This window comes from Natator depressus, chromosome 8 (genome assembly GCF_965152275.1).
Source record: "Natator depressus isolate rNatDep1 chromosome 8, rNatDep2.hap1, whole genome shotgun sequence".
Lineage (NCBI taxonomy): Eukaryota > Metazoa > Chordata > Testudines > Cheloniidae > Natator > Natator depressus.
The window spans coordinates 96,679,508-96,694,175 of NC_134241.1; the positions used below are offsets into that span (position 1 = coordinate 96,679,508).

Sequence of the window (14,668 nt, forward strand, 5' to 3'; positions counted from 1 at the left end):
TTCTTTTTGTGAGGTGCACAGAAATTACAGTGATGGGCACCACAGACATACCTATTAGATAAATAATAAAATAAGAAATTAGAAAAATCCATAAATGTAACATACAAAAAGGTGAGGAATAGATTGAAGGCAGAAGTAAAATTTGTAAATTTCTTGGGGAAGTGACTGACTTTTTTTACTTTAGAAAGTACTATATGAGCTGCTTGTAAAAGAGAAAATGCTCCAAAAGCATATTGGATACTAGATACTGTACGGCAGAGCAATACCCTTAAAAATACAGCATATTTAGTAGTCTAGTGTTTATGGAATGAAAGTAATTGTTAACTGTAAATGCAGTAGTAGAAAAGGGTAAGATCTATGTAGAAGGCAGTTCTCAGAATTTCATATACAGCAGGCTGGGCTCTGTGTAGGTGCATGGGTCTTCTCACACATAGTAACTCAGAGGTAAACTTCATTTCTAAAAGCTTGGATGTGGGATTAATCTCTGAGATAAAAACACTTTTCCTTGCATAGCCAACAGGATTTTGTATTTTAGCTCTATTAATCATAAGCTAATTTTGACAAGACAAAATTTGTAAGTCAGTTTACAGCAATTCTGAGTAACTTCCCACCATCACTAAAAATGACATTTTTTTCAAGCCTCTCCCCATTACACCCTAAATGTCCGCAGTTCCTTTCTCCCTTTTGTTTACCCCTGATTTTCTAGCCTTCGTAATATTACTTTAAACAGGTTGATTTCAGACAGCCCCAGCCCTTCCCTTTCTCTTGTACTGTTTATCTCATCCCCCTTAGGAGTCTGTTGTGTAGGCCAGTGGTTTTCAAACTTCTTTTCTGATGACCCAGTTGAACAAAATTGATGCCTGTGACCCAACGGAGCTGGGGATGAGGAGTTTGGGTTGTGGGAGGGGCTCAGGGCTGGGACAGAGGGTTGGGGTGCGGGAGAGGGTCAGGGCTCAGTGTAGCTCACGAAAGCTTATGCTCAAATAAATTGGTTAGTCTCTAAGGTGCCACAAGTACTCCTTTTCTTTTTGCGAATACAGACTAAAACGGCTGCTACTCTGAAACCTAATATTAAATATGCTAACTCTTTCTGTAAACTGAAATTATTACTTGGTGTTGATCTGGTACGATTTTCATTATTACCAAGAAACTAAACTAAATTAGTATATTAGAATATAATTAAACATCAGAGGGATGTAATCTAGTGGTCTGAGCAGAGGCGGTTTCTAGGTTTTAAATTCTGATCCCAACTGTTTTTTGGATAAACCAGTTAATCTGTGTTGCCGCAGATGGACGTTACCTTACTAAAATGTTGAGGATTCATTTATTTTGTGAAAGTGCCTTGAAGATAGAAAATAATAATTCTAGAATCATTTCATAATTTTTTAAAATAAATGTTTTACTATATTTCAGTTGTGGCTATAATTTTGGAATCTCTGCCTTGACTTGTTCATGTTTTTAAAAAGTTAGCCCTCAAAAGATAATAGCATTTTGACTCTATCCCTTTGTGGCTCTAGCTATTGCTCTGCAGTGAGAGGAATGCAGTTACTACTTTTCAGTGGCCAAGGAAAAGAAACTGACAAAAATGTTTCTCTGCAGGATCTTCAATGTGAAGTGAAGAGGGAGAGCAGTAATCTGCAGAAGCTGCAAGCTCAGAAACAGGAAGCACAGGAAATCCTTAATAGCCTCGATGAGCAAAAAGCCAAGTTAGAGGAGCAACTTAATGATATCAGGCAGAAATGTGCTGAAGAGATCCATTTGGTAAGTTCTGGTAGTTTATATCCATAGTAGTCCCTCTTTTCAGCTGAGAGAGTTATTGATGGGAATCTGCTCCAGCCTGCCACTGGAACAAAATAGCCCTTTTAATGAGGGACTGTGGTTGGGCGAGGAGCATAGTTTGAGTAGGAGAAAACAGTGAGATACTTAGGTCTGTGTGAGGAACAATACGTGGGGAAAACATCATTCAGTTCAGTGATTCCCTGTTACATATAGGTCCTGCCCATGCTCGGGTTGAAAACATGCTGAGTGTCCTTGTGTTGTTGTAGTTGTAGCTAGCAGCATTCTGACACTGTTTCACTGAGCAATGTAGACAGGTGCTTTTTCTGTAAACTGTACTACAGGCTATCAACTCTAGATAATCTATAGCAAGAATATAAACTATCCCCTCTACATATAGCATCCTAACAGTGTTATCAATATAAAAATCTGTCCATCTTTGTCAAGGAAACCATGCTAAAATCCTGTTAGCCATGATGATATTTAAACCCACTTGTGGCTACCACTGCTTTAATCTTAGCGTAGATATGGCCTTAAATCTCCAGTGGGAAACATACAATAATTGCAGCTGGGATTTTTCCTGATTATTTTTTGGTATTTGAAAGTAGCTTTTGATAAACAGATCATATTTTCATTGGATTTGGTTTTAATTAATGAAGTTTTTCTTCATTCTGCAGATTGCCTCACTGAAGGCTGAAGTAACGAGCCAGGAATCCAAGATCTCAACATATGAGGAGGAACTGACCAAAGCTCAAGAGGAGCTGAGTCGCCTGCAGCAAGAAACTGCTGAGCTAGAGCAATGCGTAGAGTCAGGGAAAGCACAGCTGGGACCTCTTCAGCAGCATCTGCAGGATACACAACAGGAAATCAATTCAGTAAGGCATTGTGGAAATGTATCAACAAATCTTTATATCATAAGAAGACCCCCCTTTTGGGGGGGTTTTCTTTACTTTGCTCATTTTTCTTTTGGTTCCTTATACAAATTTTGTTTCCTGCTAACTGGTTAATATTACTGGCGTCTGATATGCATTATCAGGTGATGCTATATGAGTTATGGTATTTCTATTATTAAAGTCTCCAAGGTCAATAAGCTTCTGTTTTGGATGATACAGGGGCCTCATTTATATTACAATGTACATTTTACTTAAAAAATTAATAATTTTATAAGAGAATTTCTTCAAAGTGAGGAACTAGCAGCTGCCTGTACTATACTGAGCTCAAGTCAGTGCTACTATCTATGCTTTGTACTCCAGCCCTGACCCAGGACAGCCTTTGCTCTTCTGGTCATTGACACATCTTGAGTAGAAACTTCAAAGGTTTGTGTTGGTATTGTGATTTGGAGCATTGTCATTGGAGATTAAGAGCAGGTTAAACAAAAACCTGTCAGGGATGGTCTAGATAATACTTAGTCCTGTCTTGAGTTCAGGGCACTGAATTTGAGGTCCCTTCTAGTCATACACTTCTATGATCGCATAAATGGGATTACACTGAGAACCACTGAATGTATTTTCATTTGTGTTTGAGACTAGTTATCCAGAGATAACAAACTGGTGCACTAGCCACCATGCACACACGTGCTCCATATAGACCATATTTATTCAGTGTCCTGTTTAAAAGAGCATTGTAGCTCCCGTTTGCAACCACTGAGTTGAATTAGTGCCCCTCTGGTTATACTGTAGGTCTGAAACCTCTTTTCTTTCTCTGCTTCCCCCCACGCCCACACTCAACTTTATTTTTGCTAGTGGTTGACTCTGTTCCCCTGGGTTACTCCTGGACAGCAGTGTAGCTAATATGCATCTTTGTTTTTTGCTGTTTTTCTTTCTCTCTGAATGCCTTACCAATTTTTAGCAGGATACTTCTCATTTGATTGGAAAGGTGAAGTGCACCTCTAGAGGCCACTGTTAATGCGGCTTTGTTTTTCATGCTAGAGAGCACGGTGATCAGGGTCCTTCTCCCTGCTTGATTAAGGCACAGTCACTTCTGCTAATATACAAACCAGATCTTTTTTTATTTTGAATTCCACAGGTAAGTCTGTTTCGTTAGCGTTGAACCTAAAAATCTTAATTTAGTTTTTTAACCTGGCGATTTAATGTTGGGAGTTTTACAGCCATCATCGGTATGTTGTTACTGTACGCTTACATTTTTATTTTTGGTGTTAAGCCTCACTTCATATGAATTAATTAAAAAATTATATTTCCTTTAGAGATAATGTACAGTATATCCACACTCCTTGATTTCAGCCATAGGCATGCAGTTTAGAAGCTGAGTAGCAAACAAATGTATTTGGCATTGTTGCATCACAGGGTATGTGAACCCAGGTTGAGAGAGAATGTCTTTGTCTCCAGCTGCTCATTCCTTTTCTTCCATTAGCAAAGAGGTGCTTAAGACAGTATCTGTCCCTCAAATTTATTCTTGAGTGGTTAGTTGTATTTTTCTCGCCATAAGTAGCAATCTTCTTTGTTTTTTAACAGATTCTTGAATTCATATTTTCTCTTGATCTTCCTGATTTCCTGCTCTTCCCACGCTTACAAATAATGTACAGAAAGTACATTGGTGGCTGTGACAGGATTGTCCAATGGTTAGGGTATTAGCCTGGGACTCAGAAGATGCTGGTTCAATTTCCTACTCCTCCGCAGGATTCCTTTGTGACCTTGGACAAATGACTTAGCCTGTCTGCCTCAGTTCCCATCTGTAAAATAGAATAATACTTCCCTACCTTAGAGGGTGGTTATGCGGGTAAATGCTTTAGATTGTGAGGTGCTGTGATGCTAAAATAATGCATACAAGTGTAACAAATGGTACAGATAGATAGTAGGTAGATGTGAATATAGATCTCCTTATGGTGACATCCCATGAGCTTTTTGGTCTTCAAAAATGTCTATTAACTCACCTTTGGAGAAGATGACTAACGTGTAATTTTTGTTCCCTTAAAGCAGGAATTCTGATAGATCTTTTTCTCGTTGTTGGCTTTGCAATTTTGTCTTAACTTTGTTAAAAACAAAAACTACTAGTTGGGGCCTAATGCAGCTTAGCTGTGCTGATGGACAATGGGATCTGTGACACTGCTGTATATCTTCAAAGTACTTTATGAATGTTAATTGCTCCTCACAATACCCCTATGAGGTAGAGTGGCATTTCCCAAGTGGGGAAACAGTGTGAGAGAGATTGTGACTTATCCAACTCTACAGACTAAGTTCTCATCAGAAGTGGGATTAATCTGAGTTCTCAGCATCTAGTTCTGTTCTTAGGCCACATTGCTTCTCCTCTTCTAAATTTTTTTTGTGCTAATAATGTTCTGAACCTCACACCTGAGGCTGAAACCCAAGAGTGTGGCTCTGTTATTCCTCACTTTCAGAAATCAGTAATTTCAGGTACATACTGCATTCTCCTTCTTGTGTGTAAGCAGAAAAAGTATGTACTATGTTCTCCTGCTGCTATACTAATATATGTATTTATGCTTTCTTTTTGCAGATGGAAACAAAACTGTTTGAGCTGAAAGAATTGGAAAATAACCAATTTAACTGGCACACTCATCCACACAACCTACTCGTTAATGGAACTGCAGATCATTCTAGCCTTAGCAACAGCAGCAGTGAAGCTGCTAACCTTAATGAGAATGCTGAAAGGGAGAGTTCAGCAGAAGCTGAACAAATAAACCACGAGTCTCCAGTGAGTAAAGTGTTTTGATTGCCGCCTTAGTTATTATACAGTATAATAATGAAATCTGAGTGAGTTAAGGATGTATTAAAGCTGAACTTGTTTTTTAAAAAAAGAGGCACAACAAATCAATGTCATTTTATCAAAGATCATATTTCATTTTGTTGGAAGATTAGTATCATGAGAGCAGGCAATTTTCATTTGGATGACAAGTGACTACGTAGTAAATTTGATTTTGTGCAATACACAGTTGTCACCAAAACAAGTCTCTCATAAATTTAGTGATCTGAATTGATATTCCCTGTGTGCAAAAGAAGAACAATCTTCTACAACTTAGGTAGTATGGACAGAATGAGAAATAGTCCTGAAATCTAAAGCTGCTCTGCTTGCTGAACTTCCTTTTTTCTTGGGTTCTTGGCTTTCACTGCATCTTCAGAGTTCTCTAAGCATTTAATAATGTTACAAAATATAAAGATGCTCTTGGTGCATAAGGTATGTGTTCTCTTTTTAGGTATTTGAATAGGCTACGGTATGTTTTCCAATTTGGCATATGGAAAATCAATATTCAGTAGATCTGTTCCTTTTTAATTATATAGTGGGCATAGTCTTTTGTTGAAGCATATTCCATCTCTGAAACAGAAACCCTTTCATATTCTAGAGGGTAGAATCTTATCATATGTGAACGTCAGTGTTCTTGTTTGTTGTAATAGGTAAGGAATAGCCCTGAAACAACAAATGCTGCTATTGGAGAAGAGAAAGAGACCCTGACTGCAACTGTTAACAAAAAAGTGGGTTTGTACAGATTTAAAAACTGAATATAGTAAGAAATCTTTACATTGTTTGAGATGGATTATGTTCACTTCCAATCACTGAGTCGCCCCATGACCCTAAAACACTTATTGTCATAACTTTGATTTCTGTAGTTGCTTTTAATTTTGGGTATGAATGTATGGAAAACTTTTTTTCATTTCATCTGGTATACTGAAGATTTCTGTTGACTGACTTTTCAGCTGTCCATCAGTGAATTAAGTAGAATTGTAGTTGGTCTTTTAACTTTTAGTATCCTTATTTCTCTAAACTTCAAAAGGCAAACGTTTTATCTAATTTTCTGCCTAAAACATTTCATACTTTTCCCCCTAGGAAGATCCATTTGCTACAGAATCTCATCCTCTGCCTGATCAAGTTACAGAAGCCAATTTAGACTTCTTCCAGTCTGACCCCTTTGTTGGCAGTAAGTAGATTTTTCTGTTACATTAATACAACTAACCCTCTTCCAGGAAATTCATGCTGTCTTAAAAACTAGTGTGTATTTGGACTGGAATTGAGTTTTGTAGTACAAGAATGGTTTTCCATTGACTGCAGTTGTGATGGGGTCTCCGAAATCTACCGGTGCATTGTGAAGGTTTTAGTCCAAGCACCAGAAGAGGGTAGCCATTAGTGTCTCAAAAACTGAATCTGAGAGGAGAGGTTTGCTTTTGTAGTAGCCATGGCAACTGCTCCTTCATCCACACCTCTTCTGCCTCCTCCCAGAGAGAAGTTTATGCTGATACCTGTTCTGCAGAGGCTGTCTTTCTGTATTAAAGAGGAGGGCAGATTCAGTCTGCTCTATTTTATGGAAAGTTTGGGCCTAGTCCTGTAAATCTAACTCAAGGGAGTAGTAACTTTCACATTAGTCGGACTGCACTGGTCCTATTATAAAAACTCAGGATTTTCCAATAGATGTTACTGCTATGATTTTGTATTCTAAGCAAATATGTAGGCAAATATTGTGGTATCTAAGCATTTACTATCAGTTACCACAGTGTCATCTTGGAGATCACCACTTTGACTATATTCCTACCACTAGGAAATAGTGGTAACAGTTATTTGTTGGCAAATGTTGACTTTAATGCCAGCTATTGTAGTCCCACTGAAGTCGATGGAAATACTCCGACTAGTAAGGTTTGCAAAATCCTTTGTAGCTTGCTAGGAATCTGCAACGAAGTGATCTTCAGTTGAAAGCATGTTTTTGCTGAAAGATTTCAGTGCTTTTTCCTTTTTTCATTTTTTTTAAACAGGTGATCCTTTCAAGGATGACCCTTTTGGGAAAGTTGGTAAGTAGATACTACAGCTCTTAAATTTAAATTTAATACTTTGTCAATATCTAGTGTGAAGGACTAGCTGCCTCAAGGGACTGGTAATAGATTATGTAAAAACTTTCACATCTAAATCACTTGTGAATCTGAGCAAGGCAGTAATGACCTGAAACAGCTGCCATTTGCTGGATGTTCAGAGCTTTGTGTTAAATATGTTTGGGCTCAGTAGTTTTAACTCAGTTGTCCACATCAAATTAGCCCCATTACTACTGGCAGTAATTGGCCCTTGGATGTGAGTCTGCAGAAAGGCCAAGGACTGAATAGCAATGTACACCAAACTACTCTTTCACCATGAGAAAGAGCCAGAGTTGGGTTTGAGGCGCACTGATAGTGGTGTCAGTGACACTGTGCTGTCAGTGCCCATTTAGTACCTGTCCTGTAGCTAATTGGGACTTTAATCTTGAGGGCTATCAATCCAGCACCTTTCTCTAGCACATCAAATTAGAATGATTGTGCAGACAGTGTCATTGCATTGCCAGACCCTGACCTAACTTAAAGGTGATTATTCTCAGTGGACTAAACTCTCTAGATGATAGCATTTTTAGCAGAAGTGGAAAACGGAGCCCGTTTGATCGTTATGATGAGACACACAAATTCTGAATTTTTAAATGTCACCATTTTTATATAACTTTATATGATACTATTTCAGTACAATAGGCTGGCTAATGCATTTGTTTCAACTTGTAGAGTTTTTTTAAAGTGCCTTTCTGCATGCTGTGTGATCCTGTCCAAACTCTGATGAACTGGAATAGTGTGATTCTAGATCTCTCACGTTTTTTGTAAGAATTGCCTGTCCATATGACTGTGTGCCAAGAGTTAGCACATCAAACAACTTTCCCTTCCTCTCTTAATGGGAGAAAATCCTAGGTTTGCTTTTACATGCTGGAATTTTGAGTAATTACAGTCAAGAATATAAGGATTCTCATTAGCAGGTAAGATTTCTAGAGGAAGTTATTATGGAGTGCAGAATCAAAGGAATTTGGGAGCAATTGTTCAACTTGAAATGTTCCAACAATACTATCTCTTGATGCAACTTTTCTAATGTTGACAAATGATAAGTTCGATAAAGCGATGTTTCAATTTAGCTGAGAAATGCATTTAAAAGCAGTGCAGGCTATTGGAATGAGCTGCCCTTGGTCGCTTATCCTACTGAACATTTACACAGAGTCTTTATTCAGTAAAGCATTACCCCTCATTTTCTGCCACCCTGTGAAGTTTTCAGCAACATACATTGTAGCACCTGTAAGGGTAAATTGTTAGTACTGTATGTGTGGTGTTGGCGTGTTGGGGCATAACTCAAAGAGGGCTGAGTTAAATTTGCATGTACTTGTAATTTCTGGTTTTCCAAGTTTTAAAATTGTTTGTTTTTTGTTACGGTTTGTATGTTTATTACGGTAGTGGCTAAGGGCCAACCAAAAATTGGGCCCTATTGTGCTTGGCACTGCACAAACACAGAACAGCAGACAGTCCCTTCCCTAAAGAGCATACGATGTAAACAGATAAGACAGAGAAATGATCAGGGAGTGGGGTAGAACACACAAGCAGAGTGACCAAGATGATGGGAGCAAGCGTCATGTTAGTGTCACCATTTAATGTTGTCAAGTTGGTATAAGTAGGAAGGGATAAGATAAATGGAAAGAAAAGTGAAGGGAGAGAGGACGCTGAAGGGAACTGAGGGAGGGCAGAGGATAAGAGGGGCATGTATGGAGTGAATCTAAGCGGGAGAGACTGCGAAGGGGAGAGAAGGGGAGAGGGTTAGAGCAAACAGCACACGGCAAAGAAAGTCCAGTAAAAATTGTAGCAAGTTTTCTGAATGTCCCTGCTTTGGCTGCCTCTGCAGCTGCCCTTAGCAGCTGGATTGTGGTTTGTCCCTGCAGTTTTTCCTCAAGACCATATGGTGGGGGGAGTGACGGGAAAGGCACCACCTGGGTCCAAGTTTCCCCATAGTGTGTACAGGGGGAGGTGGAGATGTGCCACTTCAGAGTTCTGGGTCTAGAGGGTACTTTGGGGAAAGACCTCTCCAGTTGGGCCCTATTTTACCCCTTGACTCTGAGTGCAGGAGTCACTGCTTTGGCTGGTTCTGTTACCTTAACTCTTCATTTCATGGTTTACAGATACTTAAATTAAACACTCTCCACATTCTGGAAGGGCACAAGGCACAACTGGGCAACCCTGAATTCCCTTGGTTTTAAAAAAATAATTCTTGGCAACCTGTGTACCCCAGCCCAGGTGTTTCCCTCTGCTGCCTCTGGCTCGCTATGCCTCAGTTTCCCCATCTGTAAAAAGGGAATAATAGTACTGCCCTACCTCAGTGTTATGAGGATAAGTACATTAAAGAGTGTGAGGCAGTTAGATACCATGGTGATGGGACACCAGAGATGTACCATTCATTCATTCATTCATTGGAGATGGATGCAGGGATTTGGGGGGGCAGATCTGAAATCCCTCCAGCCTCCCCCCTTCTGCATAGCACTGCTTCCCTCCTTTGAACTCCACTCTTCCCTGGAGTGTTCCAGCATCCCTGTTCTGACCACACCATATTTTCCCCAGCTGCTCAGACTCCCTTACCGCTGCTCTTACTTGTCCAACATTTTCTCTATCAAGCCCATACACACGTCTCTGCTCCTTTGTGTCTGCCCTCCCCCTCCCCCCACACCCACCCACACATCCCCCAGCTCCACCCTCCTCCTTATTGCTCTGTGCACCTGGTAAGCTTGGAGGGGTTTTGCAGTGGTGGGGCTGTGTAACTATCCCACTGCGTAGGAAAGATAGGAAGTATGGAAAGAGACCACTCTGGTTTAACCAGGAGAGCCTCAATGATCTAAACATCAAGAGTCCTACAAAAAGTGGAAACTAGGTCAAATTACAAAGGATGAATATAAGCAAATAAGTATGTAGGGACAAAATTAGAAAGGCCAAGGCACAAAACGAGATCAAACTAGCTGGAGACATAAAGGCTAACAAGAAAACATTCTACAAATACATTAGAAGCAAGAGGAAGACCAAGGACAGGGTAGGCCTATTACTCAATGAGGGGGGGGAAAATAATAACAGAAAATGTGGAAATGGCAGAGGTGTGTAATGACATCTTTGATTCAGTTTTCACCAAGAAGATTGCTGGTGACTGGACATCTAACGTAGCGAATGCCAGTGAAAATGAGGTAGGATCAGAAGAGGCTAAAATGGGGAAAGAACAAGTTTAAAAATTACTCGGACAAATTAGATGTCTTCAAGTCACCAGGGCCTGATAAAATGCATCCTGGAATACTCAAGGAGCTGACTGAGGAGATATGAGCCATTAGCGATTATCTTTGAAAAGTCATGGGAGACGGGAGAGATTCCAGAAGACTGGAAAAGGGCAAATATAGTGCTAATCTATAAAAAGGGAAACAAGGACAACCCAGTGAATTACAGACCAGTCAGCATAACTTCTGTACCCGGAAAGATAATGGAGCAAATAATTAAGCAATCAATTTGCAAACGTCTAGAAGATAAGGTGATAAGTAACAGTCAGCATGGATTTGTCAAAAATAAATCGTGTCAAACCAACCTGATAGCTTTGCGGTAGACGTGGTATATCTTGACTTTAGTAAAGCTTTTGATACGGTCTTGCATGACCTTCTCATAAACAAACTAGGGAAATGCAACCTAGATGGAGCTACTACAAGGTGGGTGCAAAACTCGTTGGGAAAACCATTCCCAGAGAGTAATCATCAGTGGTTCAGAGTCATGCTGGATGGGCATAACGAGTGGAGTCCCACAGGGATCAGTTCTGGGTCCGGTTCTGTTCAATATCTTCATCTATGATTTAGATAATGGCATAGAGAGTACACTTATAAAGTTTGCGGATGATACCAAGCTGGGAGGGGTTGCAGGTGCTTTGGTGGATAGGATTTAAAATTCAAAATGATCTGGACAAACTGGAGAAATGGTCTGAAGTAAATAGGATGAAATTCAAGAAGGACAAATGCAAAGTACTCCATTTAGGAAGGAACAATCACTTACACACAAACAAAATGGGAAATGACTGCCTAGGAAGGTGTACTCCAGAAAGGGATCTGGAGGTCATGATTGACCACAAATCAAATATGAGTCAACAGTGTAACGCTGTTGCAAAAAAAAGCGAACATCCTTCTGGGATGTATTAGCAGGGGAGTTGTAAGCATGACAAAAGAAGTAATTTTTCCGCTCTACTCTGTGCTGATTAGGCCTCAACTGCAGTATTGTGTCCCGTTTTCGGTGCCACATTTCAGGAAGGATGTGAACAAATTGGAGATTAAAGGTCTAGAAAACATGACTTGTGAGGGAAGATTGAAAAAATTGGGTTTGTTTAATCTGGAAAAGAGAAGACTGAGAGGGGACATAAGTTTTCAAGTATGGAAAAGGTTGTTACAAGGAGGAGGAAGAAAAATTGTTTTTCTTAACCTCTGAGGATAGGACAAGAAGTAATGGGCTTAAATTGCAGTCGGGGAGGTTTAGGTTGGACATTAGGAAAAACTTCCTGTCAGGGCAATTAAGCACTGGAATAAATTGCCTAGGGAGGTTGTGGAATCTCCATCATTTGAGATTAAGTGCAGGTTAGACAAACACCTGACAGGGATGGTCTAGATAATACTTAGTCCTGCCACACGTGCAGGGGACTGGACTAGATGACTTCTTGAGGTCCATTCCAGTTCAATGATTCTGTGATTCTATCAGATGGAAGCAGGCAAAGGCAGAAGAGTGAAGACTGAGTCCCTACCTCAGATCTGGGTCTAGTGTATGGGGAAGTCTATCCATCAGCTGTATAGGAGGCTCAGAGAGATATGAAGTGGCCCCTTCATCTTAATGACATGTTCTCAGCTGAATGACAACGTGCCATAGAGATGAATACAGCCTGAAACAATATCTCTAAGATATGCGAACTACTCCAGTCATCTCAGTAGGTGTTCTCATTTCCTCCCTCCCCACTATCAGTGGTTGCAAGCCTGGGCTACGCACCAAGCAGAGCTGTTCTCAGTAGTGAGTGCTTGGTGCATGCATAGAACATGCCTGTTCTCAGCGCCCCACCCAGAATGGCAGAGCCCCCAAAATCCTGGCTCATGTGGGGGTCAGGGAGAGGGGCTCATACCTGACGTGAAGAGCAGAGCCCCCTAGATCACAGAATATGGGGTAGGAAGAGGAGCTCAGCCCTCCTCAAAGGGGTAAGGCTCCCCCAGATGCTGGCTTATATGGGGGTTCAGGAGGAGGCCCCCTGAAAAAAGTTAGACCCCTTCTAAAGTAGCTATATTATTCAGGGCGTATTTCCCAAAGGTATAAAAATCACTTGACGGAGGCAGATATAGCAACATGCCTATTGATCATTCTCCTATTTCTGCCAAGGGTAGGGTTTACACTTACACACAGGTATAGCTCAGGGTGAGTGGCTACAATATGATCACTTGAGCCACTACTGTGAGAATGTAAACATTTAATTCCCTTTGGGTCCAGCTACTTTCCTAATTTTACCCTAACTTCAGTATAACTCCCCAAAGGAGTAGTTGGGTGCTGTACACTAGTTGAGATAAATCCCAAGTGCCTGAGGGATCAGAGGATCAGAATCATAGTTTGAGCCCCAGGTATGGACCAAAAAGTAGCTTTTTAGATTTTGTAAAATGATTTTTTGCGGCTTCTTTACCAAACCCCTGGCTGAATGGTCCCCAAATTTGGGCCATTAACACTACCCCACACCCTTATGAGGCACAGCAAATTTCAAGACAATCTGAGTAAGCCTGTGGATTTTAGAGCACTTAGAAAACTCTGCCTTTAATCAGAAAGTGATGACCAACCTTAACTATAGAGGAGCTGGTGCTCTGCTGTAATATGAAGGAAGCTGTACAAAATTACATTTGTTCTTAAGACATCAGTCTAAAAAGAACTAGCAGGAGTATTTACAAGAAATGTTCCTTAAACAGGTCCATTGTATTTTTTTCCTTCAGATCCCTTTGGTGGTGATCCCTTCAAAGATTCAGATCCTTTTGCAGCTGACTCTTTTTTCAACCAATCCTCCACTGATCCTTTTTTGACTGCAGCGACTGACCCTTTCAGCACAACAGGCAACAGCAACAATCCCGCAGTAAGTTCGATGGGACGAAAGGGGAGGGGTAGTAATAGTTTGTTCAAAATTAGATGACCTTGTATATTTGGATACACTCAAACACATGAGGTATTGGGTATTTTGGGTAGTACATGGATTTTTGCTGGTAAGTATTAATTTCCACTGGAAAATAGTTTAGTGGTTTTTTAACTCTACACGTACAGCCTGCTGCTAAATGCTATTCCTAGTCAAATTTCTACTAGAAAATACAGACACTTCCCGGGTTAAGCAAACCCGATTTACACAAATCTGAGCTTATGGAAAAACTTCCGTAAGCTAGAAATAGGAGGGGTTGGTTTGTTTGGTTTTTGTTTTGTTTTTTGTTTTTTTGCGTAATGGCTGGAGATACGTTTTCGACTTACACCAGGCATTCAGGAACGGAACGCTTGAGTAAGTCGGGGAGCGTCTGTAGTGCGTACTGGGAGAAGCATGTAAAATTATGATGTAAAATATTAAGATGTCATTCCTTAGTTCTACATTTTTTGGAAAATAATGCCCCTAAAAAATTAAATAAACTTTGCTAAAAATCCTGAAACAACATCTCTATTGCGAATTTCATTTAATTGAAACTGCTAGTTTAACTAAAGGTCACTTGTGTCCTTGGCATAGTCCACAACTCCATTCCTGTGTTGTGCAGGCAGCAGAAGCTCTCCTAAATTTTGTGGGAATGTCATGCCTCCTTCTATGGAGCTATAGGTACCTCATAGAACCAAAACTTTCAATTATTTAAAAACATGACATACAAGATTTTAAGTTTCTGCTTCCTGCCCACCAGAGTCATAAATCAGAGTTTTACAAGCAACATGGTCTAGTGGCTAGAGTTCCAGATTGGAGTCAAACTCTTGAGTTCTGTTCTCGAGGAAACATTAGTCAGGTGCTTTTAACAGACAGGAGTGGGAATCAGGAGATCTAGATTCTATTCCCATTTTTTGGCACAAACTTGCTGTATGATCTCTGTCATTTAACCTCTTTGCCTGTGTTCATT

General features: G+C 40.2%; 1 protein-coding gene across 1 annotated transcript in view; it reads left to right on the plus strand.

The window, feature by feature from the left end:
* EPS15 (epidermal growth factor receptor pathway substrate 15) overlaps nt 1–14,668 on the plus strand; it is a 113,761-nt gene that overhangs the window by 79,951 nt on the left and 19,142 nt on the right. Inside the window, exons 14-20 of the mRNA XM_074961753.1 lie at nt 1,600–1,761; nt 2,454–2,651; nt 5,248–5,445; nt 6,144–6,221; nt 6,574–6,664; nt 7,491–7,526; nt 13,526–13,662. Coding sequence (XP_074817854.1) covers nt 1,600–1,761; nt 2,454–2,651; nt 5,248–5,445; nt 6,144–6,221; nt 6,574–6,664; nt 7,491–7,526; nt 13,526–13,662 — 900 coding nt within the window. The remainder of the gene's footprint in view (nt 1–1,599; nt 1,762–2,453; nt 2,652–5,247; nt 5,446–6,143; nt 6,222–6,573; nt 6,665–7,490; nt 7,527–13,525; nt 13,663–14,668) is intronic.